General features: G+C 38.2%; 3 protein-coding genes across 3 annotated transcripts in view; 2 read left to right on the forward strand and 1 right to left on the reverse strand.

Moving 5' to 3' along the window:
* Nucleotides 1–7185, forward strand: part of LOC117489339 (sodium- and chloride-dependent GABA transporter 2-like) — a 28368-nt gene extending 21183 nt beyond the window's left edge. Inside the window, exons 7-14 of the mRNA XM_034138552.1 lie at nucleotides 57–160; nucleotides 2164–2288; nucleotides 3865–3977; nucleotides 4087–4224; nucleotides 4336–4438; nucleotides 5499–5599; nucleotides 5699–5869; nucleotides 6026–7185. Of these exons, the coding sequence (XP_033994443.1) occupies nucleotides 57–160; nucleotides 2164–2288; nucleotides 3865–3977; nucleotides 4087–4224; nucleotides 4336–4438; nucleotides 5499–5599; nucleotides 5699–5869; nucleotides 6026–6139 (969 nt within the window). The 3' untranslated portion in view covers nucleotides 6140–7185. The remainder of the gene's footprint in view (nucleotides 1–56; nucleotides 161–2163; nucleotides 2289–3864; nucleotides 3978–4086; nucleotides 4225–4335; nucleotides 4439–5498; nucleotides 5600–5698; nucleotides 5870–6025) is intronic.
* A 551-nt stretch (nucleotides 7186–7736) lies between these two features.
* On the reverse strand, nucleotides 7737–9592 carry ppil1 (peptidylprolyl isomerase (cyclophilin)-like 1). Its single transcript, XM_034138554.1, has 4 exons — nucleotides 9360–9592; nucleotides 9007–9161; nucleotides 8410–8478; nucleotides 7737–8007 (listed from the first exon to the last, which is right to left on the reverse strand). Exons 1-4 carry the CDS (start codon nucleotides 9413–9415, stop codon nucleotides 7796–7798), a joined length of 492 nt encoding a protein of 163 aa, XP_033994445.1. The 5' UTR covers nucleotides 9416–9592; the 3' UTR covers nucleotides 7737–7795.
* Nucleotides 9593–10475: 883 nt separating this feature from the next.
* eno1b (enolase 1b, (alpha)) lies at nucleotides 10476–18213 on the forward strand. Its single transcript, XM_034138553.1, has 12 exons — nucleotides 10476–10561; nucleotides 11730–11824; nucleotides 11935–12030; nucleotides 13526–13584; nucleotides 14131–14200; nucleotides 14752–14885; nucleotides 14996–15218; nucleotides 15534–15731; nucleotides 16617–16818; nucleotides 16933–17041; nucleotides 17523–17581; nucleotides 17838–18213. The coding sequence occupies exons 2-12, from the start codon at nucleotides 11740–11742 to the stop codon at nucleotides 17899–17901; spliced, it is 1299 nt and encodes a 432-aa protein (XP_033994444.1). The 5' UTR covers nucleotides 10476–10561; nucleotides 11730–11739; the 3' UTR covers nucleotides 17902–18213.
* The last annotated feature ends 390 nt before the right edge of the window (nucleotides 18214–18603 follow it).

Raw genomic sequence — 18603 nt, forward strand, 5'->3', positions numbered from 1 at the left:
ATATCCTAATATGCATTGGATTCATAGTTGTATAATAATCTGTCATTGGTTCATAGGTTTGGATGGATGCTGGAACCCAAATATTTTATTCCTATGCCATTTGTCTGGGATGCCTGACTACGCTTGGGAGCTACAACAAGTACAACAACAACTGTTACAGGTAAGAAGTTCAAAATATGACTGAGAAAAGTGTTGTTGTGGCTGGCTGCATTCACATTAAGATAAGATCATTCAAATACCGCTTTGGTGAGACCCTGCTTCTATTTTTTTTATTTTAATATAAATCACTATCAACATCCTATAATTGGTGTCTGTACTATTTTATTTTAATCGTTTATTTCGCAGGGACAATGCACTGTAATGAACACTTAAAACATTAAAATGTGTCAAGGTTAACAGTGCCAGATTTAGCTTTCAGCTAATTTCCATCCGCAGTCCCTCACATAAAAACATTTAAAGGTCCCATGTCATGGCCATTTCTACTGATCATAATTCCATTGTTGAGGTATACTAAAATAGATTTATACTGTGCAATTTTCCAAACTCACATTGGTTTCTCATACAGTATCTCTGTAAAGTATGTGTATTCACCGGTATTCACTCTCTGTCCTAAACGGCTTGTTGGAGCTCCTGCCCCCCCTCCCTGTGAGCCCAGTGTGCTCTGATTGGTCGGGACGTTGAGAGGCTCGTTGCTGCGAGGAGCGGAAGCCTGTCCGCTCCTCGCAGCAGATCGCAGCAACGAGCCTCTCGGCGATACAGCGAGAACAAGCTAAATTCATCCTGAGCACACACAAACACTCACAGCCGAAGTAAAAACAATAAGTGTGGCTTGATATTGAATAAGAAAAAGGTTTATAACGCTGTGAGCATGGGTCTGCGAAGAGCATTTCTCCGCAATCCCAACTAAGTAGCCCAAAAAACGTTTACCCATTTAAACAGTCGTGGTAGATACCTTGTTTGTTTTAAACATCATAAATACACAAACAACAATGAATTGTTGTACAGGTTGTGTACCCGAATCTCCCGCTGGTCCAAACAAAGTAGGAACAGCATCGTTCTTCAGTGCCCTACGCTGTACATATCCGGCATGAATCGCTGAAAGGTTTGGGAAGCTTTGTTTCGTGAAAGGCTGGCAGAGGGTGCGGCCTCTGGGTATCCCCACGTCACAGTACCCAGGAAGTAAACAATGGAAAATGAGAAATCTCCAACGAGGCGTTTTGGGGAGGTATTTTCTGTGTTAGAGTTTTACTCCCTACAGGGTGTACTTTGAGGGTTTTTGACTCTGCAGACCGTTTACATGCATAAAAACCTTCATAACACACAAGGGGACGGGTAATAACCGGAAAAGCACGACATGGGACCTTTAAGAAATTTACATTTTACAAACATTGTAAAAACAAAATACATGTTATGCAAAAAGTGCAAGAGAGCAAGAGCAGCATACACAAGTATTTATGACATGGTAATACAATATAGCAGCAACGACATGTAAAGTGCAAGAGAGCAAGAGCAGCATACACAAGTATTTATAACATGGTAATACAATATAGCAGCAACGACATGTAAAGTGCAAGAGAGCAAGAGCAGCATACACAAGTATTTACCACATGGCAGTACAATATAGCAGCAACGACATGTAAAGTGCAAGAGAAGATACAAGAGCTACCTAAAGTGCAAGAGGAGATACCCCTGTGTTAAAGTGCATTTAGCGGTGATTGCACGTCTGTTTGTTTCTCATCCATTCTTTGAGTTGACCTTTGAGGCTATTGAGAGTGGGACAATCCCGTATCTCAGTTGGGAGGCTATTCCAGAATGAGCTGCCCTTAATTGAAAGTATATTTTGTCCAAAAGTGGTCCGTCTACGGTGGACTTCACAGTCTCCTCCATAAAAACCCACATTACTATGTTCAATCTGAATTTACTTTAAAATAAAAACATATATATTGATTCTGACTTTTCTACATCCAACTCACAGGTTTATCATTGCTTTGAGAAAAAAGATTATTAATGTACCCCTTTTAGAAGTGAAGATATAGTCATTTGTTCTGGGCATGTCATTTTCGAGCTTGAGACCTGAAAAACAGGCTCAGGGCTTAACAGGTGAGGCATGTGTTACCAAGAGAGAAATAAAGACACATTGTTTGTGCATTGTTCCTTTTGCAGAGACTCCTTCTATCTCTGCTTGTTAAACAGCGGGACCAGCTTTATATCTGGATTTGCCATTTTCTCAGTTTTGGGCTACATGTCACAAAAACAGGGTGTCGACATTGCTTCAGTTGCCGATTCAGGTATGAATGTGAATATACTCTTGCTAATTAATTGATTGTTCCTTATTTCATAATGTTATCTTTGATGTTGTCCCTGCCTTAAATGTCACCTATTAAGCAAAATCCACTTTTTCACGTCTTTCATACATAAACATGTGTCCCCTCTGTATAAAGAGATTCTGAACGTTTCAGGAACAAATATTCACTCTCTTTTTGTCCTGATCCATTTATATAAAAACCTGTCTGAAAATGAGCTGATCAGATTTTGGCCACTTTATGATGTCATAACGATTTTTTGGCTTGTGTAACCATTAGCCCAGGGGTCGGCAACCCCTGGCACGCGTGCCAGCATTGGCACGCGGCACCGTAACCAGTGGCACACTAGGAATAAGTCGAATAAGTGTGCATAATATTTAAATTGTATTTTCGGATCCTGAACGAGACCGCCGCCAGAGCGCGTCTCCCCGTTACCTGCAGAAGGGAGCCATGCACGCAACGCAGCCCCGCTCTCTTTAACTCCAGGCGACTTTCTGCCGCTTTCCTCCGTGGTGCAGGGCTGATTGTTTCACCACAGAGGAAAGCACTTCACAAATTGCAGTACCCATAACGAGCTTTACAAATGTCGCAGTTTTTGCGTGGCTGTGTGTGTCTTTAGTTGAAAGCCCAGTGGCGATCTGCTCATCTCTCATTGAAATAATATGCTACAAAGGGGCGGACTGGCCATCTGTGTGTTGAACTTTCCTGTCGGCTCCCAGACCGTAGTCGAGGAGGGCAGAAGCAACAAGCTTCAGGTTCAATAACCCACTTTAGCTTAAATGACTGGAGAGAGGCGAGCTCTTCTGGGGAGGCCGTTGCATTTATTTAGCTGTTCTTCTGTTTCACAAAATACATCACAGACCTCTGTTTTTCTGCTGCCTCGTTTCACTTCCAGAAACATACACACGCACACGCCACACCCCTATCTCTCTGTCTCTCTAAGGGACAGCGATCTCATCTCACTCTGCATGACCCTAATATCATAACATCTGTGTTCTGGAGAATCACAGAACGGACGATCGTCCTTATTATTATGCCGTTTAAACCAATTATTTAAATGTGGTTGTTAAATTCGGTATCATGTAAGTTGCGCTGACAGGTCCACACACTGCTTCCCCGCAGCGAGGCCCCCCCGCCCTCCTGTTGATAGATCACGAGCGTCAAGCTCCTCAACATCCTCAACACCCCCCCCCCCGTTGATAATTCTCGATCGTTGGCACGCTGATACATTTTTTTTTTTTAAATGGCACTTCATATCAAAAAGGTTGCCGACCCCTGCATTAGCCTAACCAACCAAGGTGGGGAGTGGCTCCTTATTTTCATCTAAAGTAACAGACAGAGAATCAGCACTTTTGAAACAGGGCTAAAACAGAGGGGATTATGGGATGCTACAATGATCTGTTTGGTATTTCGAGCCAAACACTTCAGAGACATGTTTTGTATATATCCTAGACCTATAATATATTGATGAAAAAGAGTATAATATAGGAGGCCTTTAAAAACGGTACAAGTCTCAGTTGCAGGGAGCTATGGTTTACTCTCTGTTGATTTCACTCTGCAGGCCCCGGCCTTGTGTTCATAGTCTACCCACAAGCTGTGACCCTTCTGCCATTTCCTCAAGCCTGGTCCGTCTGCTTCTTCGTCATGATCATCTTGTTAGGAATAGATGGACAGGTCAGCTGCAGCCTTACTCACGTCTCCCTCAACAAATGTCATAAATGTCCTCTGATGTTTCTTCTTTTGTCAACCTTCCACACTGACTTGCCTGTCCGTCATTCCCCAGTTTGTTGGGCTTGAAAGTCTCATGACCTCTCTATCAGACGTCTACCCATCCCAGATCCGAAAAGGATATCGCAGAGAGCTTCTTCTGCTGCTGATCTGTGCTGTCTCCTATATGTTAGGCCTCGTTTTGGTGTCACAGGTGAGCAGAAAGAATTCATCATTTTAACTTTATTTTCAGTCGGATCAATTCACATCCAACATCCATGTTTATTCAAGACCAATGTATGATCGAGGACTGTTTTAATTTTAGGCTGGAGCATACATTCTGCAGATATTTGATCACTATGTATGCAGTGGTCCCACTCTGCTTCTGATGGCAATCTTCCAGTCTGTGATTATTGGATGGATCTATGGTAAGTCAATGGTAGTCTACAATTGTCTGTTATTTTTTACGTTACATTGCCATCTGCCTTATTGTACAACCTTAAAGGGGACCTATAATGCAAAATGCACTTTTTGATGTCTTTTATACATGAATATGTGTCCCCGGTGTGTCAGGGAACTCACGCAGCGTCAGAAAATAAAACCCTCTCTCTTTTCCTCCATACCCAAATCTCTAAAAACGTGAAGAAGCAGGAAATAAAAAGGAACTCACCTTGTGGTAAACCTGAGAGAAAGCCTTTGAGCTCCACACTGTTTCAGAAATAATCCTTGATAATCCATGATATGGCGTTTCATCACGGCAGTATCTGCCGGTAGAATCTCCCGCATGAGCTCCGCCCCTCTTTTTTATCAATTTTTTTTTTAAAGCTTTATACATAAAATCAGCACCTTTGAAACAGGAAGTGAAATAGAGGGATATGAGGCATGGCTAGAATGGGGGATCTGTTTGGTATTTTGAGCAAAACACTTCATAGACATGTTTTTTATATATTTGTATATATCTGAGACCTATGCTATTGCCTAAAAATAGCATGATAGGTAACCTTTAAAACTGATCGTGTTAAATAGGCGGCGTTATACCTTTGAGGCGTCTGAAACAGTCTGTGACCTGATGTTTAATGGGAAGAGGACCAATGTACTTTGTAAGTTAGTTAGTTCATATGTTAGTGTGAAAACTTGGAGGATAAATTTGTTTTATCATTAAATAGTTACAAAGAGGTGATGGAAGGACCAAGTCAATGGTAAACTATATAACTTGTAAATATTTTTTATTTTATTATTTCATAAATAAAATGTAGGGAAGTTGGTAGTCTGCAAGACTTCAGCTAAACAGTTCAAACCACTTGAATAAACAGAAGACCCAATGTCCCACCTCCGTAAGATGACCTGATTATTAACAAAGTCTTTGAATCTTTTATCTGGAAAAACTATCCGAAAAAGATATCCTTAAAACTGGGGAGTAAACTGTGAAATGTAGTATAAAATACATGCTGTACTGTATAGTAAGTGTGATGTGTTATTCTCTTCTAGGTGCTGACCGCTTCTGTGACAACATTGAGGACATGATTGGGTATAAACCTATGTCCCTGTTAAAGTACTGCTGGATGTATGCCACGCCTCTTATTTGCAGTGTAGGTATTTCAATGAGGCCATAATGACGTGTGGTTATGTAAATGACCTTTTCTTTTACCCAACTATTGATATATTTATTTATTTGCTTCTCTTTAAAGGGCACACTTGTGTTTATGCTCCTGAAATACACCCCTCTGAAGTTCAACAACTCCTACGTGTATCCTTGGTGGGCATACTGGATCGGCTGGTTCCTGGCCATGTCATCTCTCTCGATGATTCCTGTGACCATGGTCTGCAAACTGGCCAAAGAAAAAGGAACTCTCTGGCAGGTCGGTGGTTGTTTTAGTGTCATTTTACATTTACTATTCCACCATTTTAATAAGCATTTAAAGTGTCTGAACTTCATACCAACCCAGCTTGTGTTGCCTGTTCATGTTTTGCTGGAAGTTATATTTTTTGACAATAGAAATACCTTCTTCCTCTAGCGTATCAATTCATGCTCCCAACCTGCAGATGATCTTACAATGAGGACAACGAGAAATGCAAGCATCAGCGCCTCCCTGCAAGCCCCTGATGCTGGACAAAACATCAAAGTGTAATAAAATGCCATTTCTCTTTTAGTTTTATAATCTTTTTTTGTTGCATTTCAAAAATATGTAGAGCAGATTTTCTATATGTATATGGTGGTGTGTATTGGTTTCCAGATTTTTTTTAAAAGGGGATCTATCCGAATACAGTATACTAAATGTCTAATATGTTTGAATTGTTTCAGATACTGATTGTATACTGTACTAAATAGAGTTGCAAACTATTTTCAAAAATGTGCTTCTGAAATAGGCCTACCTCAAATCTTAAAATACAATAATGTTCTGAATGTTTCAGCCCATTCACAACTTTTACATTATTGCCTTCTGTAAGTAGGGAATTACTGTAGTTTATTACTGTTCACATCACATTATCAAAATGAATTTACTGAAACTTTGAATTCATTTTAAATAAACATCCATCACAGTGAGCAAAAGGATGGTTAAACGTAAAGTGCTGCCTAAAATGTGAAAGTACGCAAGACACAAGAGTGCTGAATAACAAGCATGGTGCTTATAAAGGGCCTTCCTCACTTCTAGTAATTCCTTTACTAAAGTAGATTTCAAATATTTCTCTATAACAATGTCTAGTGTATAAGATGAACACAAAAAACAATGATGTAATCAATGTTGTTGTATTGTTGTATTTAAATTAAAAGAAATTGGGAAACAGTTTAAAAAAAAATTAACATGTAAGATATTGCGTGAATTTAGGATAAGTATCAGTGGCAAAATAGACTCAACTCAGGGGTGCACTTGGTGTCTTTGTGATAAAATGTGCGGGAGTCTCTGAAGGTTCTGACGACATTAACATTATCAGTAGTGCTGACATTGATTTATCAGAAACAAGTCTCTTAGTTCTTACATCTGTGATGTGACCTTGACTACAGTAAAACAAACTCATCTCATTGACTACCTACATTTTCTTTGAGATTTATACTGATTTAAGAGAAATTGATGCTTTTCCCTGTCTGATATTTCATATATTAAGCCAAATAAATATACTTGTTCATGCTGTTAAAATAAGTGTTCAACTACTTGCTGCTTGAATGTATAATGCAAATCCTTTTGTGCCTTAAACACTGCTTATTTTTGTAGGTATAGTATTTTATTGGGAAACTGAATTTTTTAAAGATATATAACTTTTGTCTTTATACATGACTTTACATTTATACAATAAAATACTTTGTGGCAATATGGTTCTTTTATTTTCTTGAAAAACTTGTTATTAACGGATTCTTTCTTTTTAAATCAGTTATGTGAATTTTGTTCTTTATTATAATGGTTTTCGGTCTAAAAGTACAGTCGAAAATTCCCAGGATAAAATGTTACATAATCTGATTTCTTTGTACTTCTTTCTTCAGTTCACAAAGGAAAACAAGTTATCAATTGTATTAACCTGGACATGACACATTTTGGCCTTTTTCTTGAAAAAAACAATCAAAGTAGCTGGTAGTAGATTTCCTTTTCTGTCTTGAATTACTACTCAACTTTTATTTCAATATTTATATTGGCTTCAATGTTTTCGGTTCCCCTACCTTTAAATTGGTGCTAGTGCATTACGGTCATAGATAAACTGGTCTTATATACAATGAAGAAATAGAGACTTTGAAACATTTAACAAACATTGATTTAATAAAAAAATCAGTAAAAAAAATCATTCTTATTTGTTTAATTAGATCTGACGATTTTGATATCATCGACAGGCCGATCTTGTCCGCTTGTCTCCACCATCCCAACTCGGTTCACCACGCTCATCCCCTGGCACACTCTACCAAAAATAGTGTGCTTCCCATCTAACCACTGAGTGGGTCCGAGAGATAAGAAGAACTGGCTTCCGTTGGTGTCCGGTCCTGAATTGGCCATCGCCAGAATACCGGCACCTGTCACACACACACATAAAATGAGTTACAATGTTGAGACTTTTTGCGGTTAACATTCCCACATTAAATACAAGTATTACATAAATATTTAGGAATCTAACACAATTCTTGAAGCAAAGCAGCAACAACGTTTGCATGACATTGGTATACATCCACTTTTACACATTCATTTAAATATATACAGAGTTGCTAGTTTATAAAAGGTAGAACTCCCTAAACACATGCATTTTTAAAACAGCTAAGAAACCAATCTAGCATTGATTTAGGAAAACAAAACAAAAAAACAACAACATTTAGGACTCAGTACTGACACACTACTGTTGCAGGAGTCTTTTCATGATCCAAGAAGCTATTTTTACAACATTGTGTTTGCTTTAGTATGTCTTCTCTTACTGCAATTACCTGTAAATTTCAGGTCTGGGTGAAGCTCATCTTCAAACTGTTTACCAAATATGGAGGCACCACCGCGACCTGTTAAAAAGAACACAATTAGTAAACTACAGATATACTACCAAATGACAATATACAGTTATGAACATCGAACTGTGAGGTACATCAGGGTTCTAACCAAATTATACTCTTGTAAGGTCAAAGAGGTAAGATTTGGGTTATTAGTTCAGGCTCACACAGTTTCAAGTTATATTGATGAGTTGCCAAAAGTTTGATCATGAGCTTGTCTTTAATGTTGGTATTACGAGTAGGACACCCTTAAAAACGAGAGGACCCATCTCAAGGGGCTTTCACTACATTTTCCAGCACAGCTTTTTTAATGGCCCAGTAATTACTTGGAATGTCTTACTCATTAAGAAATACGTAAGTTTGTGCAAATTAAAGGACTCCATTTAATAAATATTAGAATATAATCCTTCTGAATTGTATTTCCCTTGTAGATTTACCACTTTGACTAGGGCCAATTGCGTAGTTCTTTTAAGGCAACCTTACCTAGCCCAAACCATTAAAGATCTGTATATAAAGTGCTTTAATATGTGATGCACCCACCTGTTCCTGTAGGGTCTCCTCCCTGCACCATAAAATCTTTGATTACTCGGTGAAACTTGGTGTTGTTGTAGTAGCCTCTTCTGGCCAACTCTGCAAAATTTTTGCAGGTTTTTGGTGCATGTCTCCAGTACAACTCCACCACAATAGACCCCATCCTGCAATGCATGTTCATTATTATTTTTGCAATTTGCGTATTTCTGATGGTGTGTTTAAGAGTATACAAAGCCATATCATCTGTTTGAGTAAGTTACCCAAGCAAGCCCAACACTAAGCTAACATCTCCAAATCGATAACATGGCGTTAGTGGAAGCTAGGTTAGCACAGTTAGCTTTCAGCAGATTTGAAAAACTTACGTCGTGTCCAGAGTCACTGTTGGCGGCTGCCATGTGTCTGCGGGTATCCCTGACATTATCACTCAAAACAGCACCCTTGGGTAGTCTTGAAACAAAGCTGTTTGAATAAAAAGTAAGAAGTTTATTAGCCGCGCACATTCATTCAATTCAGTCCATGGGGGAGTTTCTTCTTCTGTGGTGGTTGCCGCTCGTTTCCTCTAAAAGTTGAATGACTGCCCTCTACTGAGAACACACTGCAGCTGGCTTAACGTGCACATTTTTATTTTCCTTTTTCATATACTGCAATCTATTTAGTCTTGATGTTTAATCGGTTTTGCTAAATTGTAGTCCATTCCAACATCATCTATAACCCCATAATCTATGTATTACATCTAAAATACCCATTACTGAATACATGTTCCATAAGGCGCGTGGAAAGTAATTGAACCCTGCATCTTTCTCTAATGATGTGCATTGTAATATTATTATGTATCCCATTCCTGCACAACCAATACATTATAAATCCCTTTTTTCAGAATGTTATTGAAGCGCATATTTCCATCTTTTCATAATAATTGTTGTTATATATTTTTAGAAAAACGCCTACCACACATTTATAATTCTTATTTATGTTTTTCTAATTACTTTTCTATGTTTATATTTAAATTAATCTGATACTATGCATTAAATGAATGCACACTATGTGAACAATGTCTTCTTATACACTGTCAGTCCAGCACAAAGGACTTGTGCAGGTCAACAACATTTTGCACACAAAGCTACCTCTTTTAATATCTGCACGGCTTTCCACTTTTCATACCAATACTGCACATATTTGATTTGATTGTATTTGATTTGAGTATTTTGTCATATTATAATGTATGTAGTTTTTTGGTATACATATTTTTCATAATTCGTTATAATTGGTGTTTTCTAAAATATTTTTTTATAATTCTTATATTTCTTGGTCCTCTTCTTACAATGTATCTTCTTTGACTGTGTTCATGTATGCACCATGTACACTGGGTAATGAACCTGATTCTGATTCTCGTTTCATCCAGGGTAGTTATGATTATCTGGTGTAGTTCACATTAAAGACCACGGGGGGCAGCAACGCATAAACAAGGCGACGAGCGTGCAGCGAAATAAAAGGAGAAGAAGAAGAAGAAAGTACTCTCTTCACTCAGCTGCGACTTCTCAACGTGTCTGCTTTTGACATCAAGGTAGAGTCATCTATTTGCATTTAATCCGTCTCTGTTATCGGTCATATTGCCTTTGTTTCTTTCTGATTTCGGAGTAGTCCGTCTACATGCACGTGTTTTTGTTTTACGTTAGTTTAGTTAGCTAGCTTTAGCTTATGTTTGCCACAACCAAATCAGTAATTTGAAACGCTGTGTTTTGGGTCTGGAATTAAGTGCGTACTCTGCTTAAAGTTATTGAGACAAAACTAACCTAAACTGTATTTTATTTGGGTAGACAGTGGTGAGACAGCTTGCGATGTGTTAATGTTATGCTATAATGAATCCTAGCCAATTCGTCATTGAGTTGCTTTTTCAAAATGTAACCAAAGCGGTCACATTGTTAATGAGATTCAGTGATAAACAACACCTTCACTCCCTGTTCACTTGCTAGATTTTTCTTCACTATTAAGTTGTCCTTGAGCTCATTTGCGTGTGAAGGTACTATTTCCAAGGTCAAGGATAAAGTGATAATTTCTATAAAAACAGTGACTTTCATTTAACTTCCCCCTATATTAGCCTGAACTATTAAGCATATTTAGCCAAACATGCATGGATTCATGCACTTACAACGATTGCTTTTGGCAGGAAATAGCTGTATATCTTATCACTTTGATCACATAATATGTGCCGTGGTTAGCCTACTCATTGGTTCTGCTTCTGTTACTTTGCCTGGTTGTTTATCTGGCATGCAATTGGGAGGGATTATTGAGGATATCCTGTCCTATAGCAGAAGGACTTTGCTATTGCATCATTGATATTGTAATCAAGGTAGCATCATGACTGCTAAAACTGAAATCCTTATTGACTACATTTTAATGCAGCAAATTGTTGTTGCAATTTGAACCCATCCTTGAAGGATGAAGAAATGTCTACATCCTTACTGCCATGTGATTCATCAGATGAGAAGGTCTAATCCAATTAGGATGGTAGCATGCCTGTTAGCACTCCTAAGCTTGAAGCTAAATCAGGATATTTTTGTGAGTAAGCTCCAAGGAGGAAAGCGAGTAAAAGAGGTGCGCCAAAAGCAAACGAAAAATAGTTTTTTTCATTGTGTAGAGTTTATATTTGCAAGATTCTTTTAGCTACAGCACACTCTTAACAAGAGGACCCTAGGATAGTAACAACTTCACCTTTTCTTTCTCCTCTCAAGGTCCTACACCATGTCTATTGTCAAGATCCACGCCAGAGAGATCTTTGATTCTCGTGGAAACCCCACGGTAGAGGTGGACCTTTACACTGACAAAGGTAGGTTTATGTTTATGACTTATTGAAAAATGTATATATTGACAAAATAAATCTAATAATATTAGTGATTGTTGAGTCACCACTGTTCTGTCCTCATGTACATTTCACAGGCTTGTTTAGAGCAGCTGTACCAAGCGGTGCCTCGACTGGAATCTACGAAGCTTTGGAGCTCAGGGACAATGACAAGTCCCGCTACCTTGGGAAAGGTGCGTAAGCCTATCTAGCAGCAGGAAGGCAGAACTGAGTACAGTTTATTATCTGTTTATTTATCACAAGTAAAATCTTAGTGCAGTATTCAATGTTATTGAATATTTGTCCCCATATTATTATTTCTAGGCCTACAAGGTTAAAGCACAATTGTGAAATGCTATATTTCAACCTTTTTTTAAATGTAAAATGTTTCCCTTTCTCTTTTTTTCCTCCCTGTTAGATGTGAAAGGGTTAGTAAGTCATGATTGCCTGTTCCCTCTCAATTACAAAACGTTCCAATTGACCTTAGACCAGCGGTTTTCAAAGTGTGAGGCGCGCCTCCCCGGGGGGGGTGCCAGAGAGCTTCAGGGGATCAAAATAACGAGAAACAGTGAAATCTAGCTAGTTAACTTCAGCTAACTTTATGCGAGCGGCAACATGGATCGATTTTTTGTGAAGTTACCTAAAGTGAGAGAGGAGACAGCGTCTGGCAGAAAATGTCAATTGCATACTTTTGGCTGTCTATGGAGACCGAGTTCCCCCACCTCGCCATAAAGGCTGTAAAAGTGCTCATTCCCTTCACCTCCACCTACCTGTGTGAGTGCGGGTTTTCCGCATTGACTTTGATCAAAAGCGGTCAGCTGCAGCCAGAGGATGATCTGTGTTTATTCCTGTCAACATTGCATCCCCACATCATCCGCCTGTGCGCATCAAAGACTAAGACTCATTGTTCCCACTAAAGTAGGGGTGAGTGAGTGTAATAAGGAGGCAAAGTTGACGTTCAGTGTGTTGCCGGGAGCATATAAGGATTTATCCACGATGTTGAAAATGTAAAACATAAAGATTAAAAGGTTTAAAAAAGTTATTGTTTAATATTTTAAGGAGGTGACACTTAATCAAATCGGTGCTGTCAGTGAGTCAGCACGATAGATTTAAACACACACACACAGAGACAAGAAGAGAGAAACAGTCGGAGTAATTTCAAGTGGCATGCTCAAAAAAGAGAAAGGTAGACAGCGAATCAGAGCATTTAATGACATTTTCTCTTACTGGACCTCTTTGAAATGCAATTTACCCTGCATTATAGCAACAACAATAATAATAGCAATAATAATTGGGAGGGGGGGCGCGGCTGTTCTTATGTTCTCTGAGGGGAGGCTCACCTTCCCACACTTTGAAAACCCCTGCCTTAGACCAATAATCACACAACAACATAACAACTCATCACTGAATGCTTGAATAGCATGGTGCATTGTCAGTAAAGCATGCTCTCACTCCAGTATTGATGTTAAGCCCGTGGATTGGTGGTGACATAAAACTGTGTTGACATGCTCAATAAGAGAAAATAAGTTTGATCATTAAAAGCAGTTTATAAAAAAAAATACAATTGCATGAATCTCTGTGTATGTGTTTGAGAAAAAAAAGTTGCATGCATATCTATATCAATGCTTTTGTCACATGATTTGTCCATAACACTGTAAAAGAGTGATCCCACTTATCTTTCTGTTGTAGGAGTCTCACAGGCCGTAGACCACATCAATTCAACTCTTGCACCTGCACTTGTTGGCCAGGTAAGAAGATAATTATCAATGTCACAAATAAAAAAATGTGGGACTGTTCATTGTTTTGGTACTAATTGTGATGGAAACTTCTGGAGCAATGGAGACGAAACTCAGTGACACGGGGAGAGCTGGAGCTTGATGGCAAATACTGATGGTTTATTATGCCGGAGAATTGACATGTGCTGCAGTCAAGAGGTGACACAGTGGTTGCTTGACCAATTCTGAAGATCTCTACCCCAGTCCCATGTATTTAGCTAGCTCTGAGAGAATACTCAACATGCTGCATTACAAGATAAAACAGGCAAAGCACTATAACACCTCTATCAGGTGACGCCAACAGGCAGGAATAGGGAGACAAAATACTGAGAGCAAGATCGATGATCTCAATGGGATACACCTGGATAAATAAAGGTTTGAAATGAAATGAGAGCACAGCAGCCCAAGGTTGCATTCCTGTGCTCAGTGAGGGCAGGATAAACTGGGTCAAAGTTATGGGCCTAGGAAAATATTTCCCCAACACTAATCATTCCCATCTTGTTCTTCTCGTCTTCTCAGGAATTGTCTGTGGTTGAGCAGGAGAAAATTGACCAGATGATGATTGACTTGGATGGCACAGAGAACAAATGTTAGTGATGAAGATCATTCTGTAAAAAAACAAGGCTATGCTTTACTCTAAGGTTAAGGTTACAATATATATTCCATTAGTCTGACACCATTGATTTTGTGTTTTACAAGTGAAACACTAGTTCAGTTGAATTGAGGTCAGATGACCTGTGTCCAGTAAAAAAACGTTTGGTAACATTTGCTACGATTACCTAGAGTCTACAATAGATGATGAACTAACATAGAACTGCTTAAACGCTTTATAGTTGTAAGCATGGAGATATAGTGTACAGTATAGACCATTAATAATATACAAATTAAAGTATTGTCTTATTAGGTCACGTATTTAAATACTTCATAATTGCTGGTCACTCACAGACATTTTATAGGATCATAGTGTATTATAACTCCCAAAAAAGACTTTAGTAGATTATATTGCATTATGCAGTATTTTATACAAATATTTGATGCATGTTCTTAGATCTGAGATTTTGTATTATTAATGTCCCTTCTGATTGCAGTAGGTAGACATAAATGTATATAAATTAATGCTAATATTTTTACCCCAAACAGCCAAATTTGGAGCAAACGCCATCCTGGGTATTTCCCTGGCTGTTTGCAAAGCTGGTGCAGCAGAGAAAGGTGTCCCCCTGTATCGTCATATTGCTGACCTTGCAGGAAACCCAGAGGTCATCTTGCCTGTGCCGGTGAGTTTCTTTGTACATGCATCAATATCCTGGTATATTTTCTTCATTATTCAGTTTACCTTCCAGGGGATTTTTAATTCACAGCTCTCCTTTCTCTCCACCTCCACCAGGCCTTTAATGTGATCAATGGCGGCTCTCATGCAGGCAACAAGCTCGCCATGCAGGAGTTCATGATCCTGCCTATTGGTGCAAGCACCTTTAAGGAAGCCATGCGCATTGGAGCAGAGGTCTACCACAATCTCAAAAACGTCATCAAGAAGAAATACGGTCAGGATGCCACCAATGTGGGCGATGAGGGAGGCTTCGCTCCAAACATTCTGGAGAACAAAGAAGGTAAAAGGGATGATTTATGTTGAGCTGCTGGTAAATAAACCATTTTAAAGATAAGCACAGCTTTCTGGGTTCTTTAACAAAAATAAATTGTCCAGTGTCAAACTGCTATAATCTCAAAAAACCTAAACTAAAAGACCAAAGTACAGCCAATAGAAGAACAAAAAACACTGTAAACGGGCAGAGAAAACGTGTTTTAAAAAAACAAAACAACACTTTTGGAAAGGTTTGCCGACTTAAAATGTTACTTGCTTTGATGGTTCTGCAGTTGATGATTGTGTTCTAGTGGAGTGTCATACTGATTGTTTAACTCTGCAGCTCTGGAGTTGGTGAAGGAGGCCATCGCCAAGGCAGGATACACCGATCAGGTTGTGATCGGCATGGATGTGGCAGCGTCTGAATTCTACAGGGAGGGAAAATATGATCTGGACTTCAAGTCGCCCGATGACCCGAGCCGTTACATCAGCCCTGACGAGCTGGCTGATCTCTATAAGAGCTTTGTGAAGGATTATCCAGGTAACGTGCAGACACTTTCTCCTTTTATACATGATTAAGCAGGCAGAGAGCAGGATACAATATAGTACCGACGTAATCTCATGAAGGTGAGCTACACACATTGTTTGCTTTGTTCAACACTGATTTTCTACTTCAACCACCTTTTTTCATCCTTGGGAAGCTTTCAAAAACAACACTTATGTTCATATTAACATAAATTCCTATTTTGGATCTTAAAATACACAATAGAAAGCACTTGGCATCTTGAGCTGCAGCTTGAGTCTTAAACAAATATTAAACAGAAGAGGGGAAAAAGGTTGAAAGTCATGTCCTTTTTTGAAGCAAGTAAACTTCATCAAAGCACTTTTCAAAAAGTAAGATTACACACATTTGTTTACTTTGACTCGAGTACTTGCAAAACCAACTGTGAATGCCAAGGGGAGTTTTATTTTGTATTTCTGTTTGTCGCAACACACACTGTTTTTGTTCTCATGAAATTAACCCTGTACAATGTTATAAATGTTAGTTCAAACCTGCATTTTATATACTGTTTTTACAAGCGATGATGATCTCTACCTGCCAATGATGACATGAATCAATTTTGTTAAAACATCTGCTTATTATTGGGACCTTGTGGCATAGTTAGACTAAGGTAAAAATAACCCCATTCACGTGGGACTACCTATGAACTCCCAATACATTTTTTTATAAAATTGATGATGGACGATAAAACTTGACATTACTCAAGTTTCTTAACTTGTTGGACCTAATATATTACTTATTTGATAACAAGCAGGGATTGGTTGATTATGGAGCTGTCTGATTTAGTTTGAAAGACTCTTTTGATGGAACAACAGATTTCAGTTTGAAGCCCTAACGATCATGTCTGCATGTTTTCACTCGCAGTGGTTTCCATCGAGGATCCCTTTGACCAGGACGACTGGGCGGCCTGGTCCAGCTTCACAGCCAGCACAGAGATCCAGGTTGTTGGAGACGATCTCACGGTGACAAACCCTAATCGCATCAGAAAGGCTGTGGAGGACAAGGCCTGCAACTGCCTGCTGCTTAAGGTCAATCAGATTGGCACAGTAACTGAGTCCATGCAAGCGTAAGTCAATACTTGACATATAAAATAAATCGAGCATGTGTCTATAGATCAATTGAGTATTAGACTATAAACAACACAATGACCGGTAATGTCCCTCATTGGTCCTGCTCACAGGTGTAAGATGGCTCAGGAGAATGGCTGGGGGGTGATGGTCAGCCATCGCTCTGGAGAAACCGAGGACACCTTCATTGCAGATCTGGTGGTCGGCTTGTGCACTGGACAGGTAAATGCCGATTTAAAAAAATAAAAAAGGGAATGCTTGAGTGACTTTTAGGGCTGTACCGAATAGTAGCGGCATCCAATACGTTGACATAATTATATTTAATCTACATTCAAATGCTTTTTCTGTTGTTGCATTTTATGAATGTCTTTTTATTCTGTTTAAATGCAGTATTTCCTTCTGATAATTTAAGACATCCGATCCAAACATTTCGAATAATTCTAGAGTGTTGTAAAATGTAAAAGTACATTTTGTTTTTTAAACAATAGATGTAGTAATTTCCTACACAAAATATTCTGCTTTAATATATATTTGGTGGTGTTTAGGCCTTAAAATACTGTGTTTATCTTTTATTTTAAGGGTGGTTACAGACATGCCATAGCCCTAGTTTCTTTTGAGAATGTAATGCCTTTGACATAAATGTAAAAAAATATAATCCCTATTACATTTAAGTCATTGTACACATTTTGTCATGCAATTTCAGATCAAGACTGGGGCACCCTGTCGCTCTGAGCGTTTGGCCAAATACAACCAGATACTTCGGTAAGTCTAAAACAAAATGAGGAATATCATCCGAATAGTGCAAATGTGAAAGTTTGAAATGCGGCCGTGCATGCATTATATTGTTTTATTGCTTGGGAATTCATTTTGGACTTTTTTTAACAGAATTGTGTGTGTTCTTGGCTCATATTGTTTATGAACTTTTTAAAAACAAAGGGAAAGGTCTACATGTAAAGAATAAATGCATAAAAAAAAATAATAACTTATTCTCTATTTCTTTTTCTTTTTTTTATTGCAGAATTGAAGAGGAGCTGGGGGACAAAGCACGTTTTGCTGGCAAAAACTTCAGAAAGCCAATTTAAATGGATGGTGCATTTACCTAACATACAAATGGATCCATGCATAGTAAATCCATGACCACACATTGGATAAAATAAAACTAAAAACATGAAATGAAATGAAAAACACATCGGAGCTATTTGGTAATTAATTTTATAGAGCACTTACTGTACTTTCTGAAATTGTAACAATCAAGTCTTCTACTGTATTATGTTCCGTTTGTTAGTGTGGGTTAAAATAACTTGAGTAAAATATATTTGCAGCACTGAATAACTGTTATCACAAAATCTGCACTTGGAGACGGTTAATAATAAAGTTGTATTAGTGACCAAATGTATCCTGATTATTTATTTCATTTTGCTGTTGTAAATGGTTTTAATTTGTTTTTAAAAATGATATATTTCAAATATTCCTAGTCATATTATTTCAGGGACCTTAATACTGTAAATTAAAACTAATGGGTACCTCAGTATGCAAATACATTTAGTGATCTTTGGAGCCTCAAAATAGGGGAAAATGTACACATGTGTTGCAATCTGCAAATGTGTAATCTGTTAATATATAAAAGACATAACGGTAACAAATTCAAGTGTTATTCAGATTTTGTTTGCTATGTCAACAAAATGCTATATTATATACATAATCTATATTATGTACATAATGCTTAAAACCTACCAAATATATTGTATTTTAAAACTTGGATAAAATGTGTTTTACCAATCATA

The sequence above is a fragment of the Trematomus bernacchii genome, unplaced genomic scaffold, assembly GCF_902827165.1.
Source record: "Trematomus bernacchii unplaced genomic scaffold, fTreBer1.1, whole genome shotgun sequence".
Lineage (NCBI taxonomy): Eukaryota > Metazoa > Chordata > Actinopteri > Perciformes > Nototheniidae > Trematomus > Trematomus bernacchii.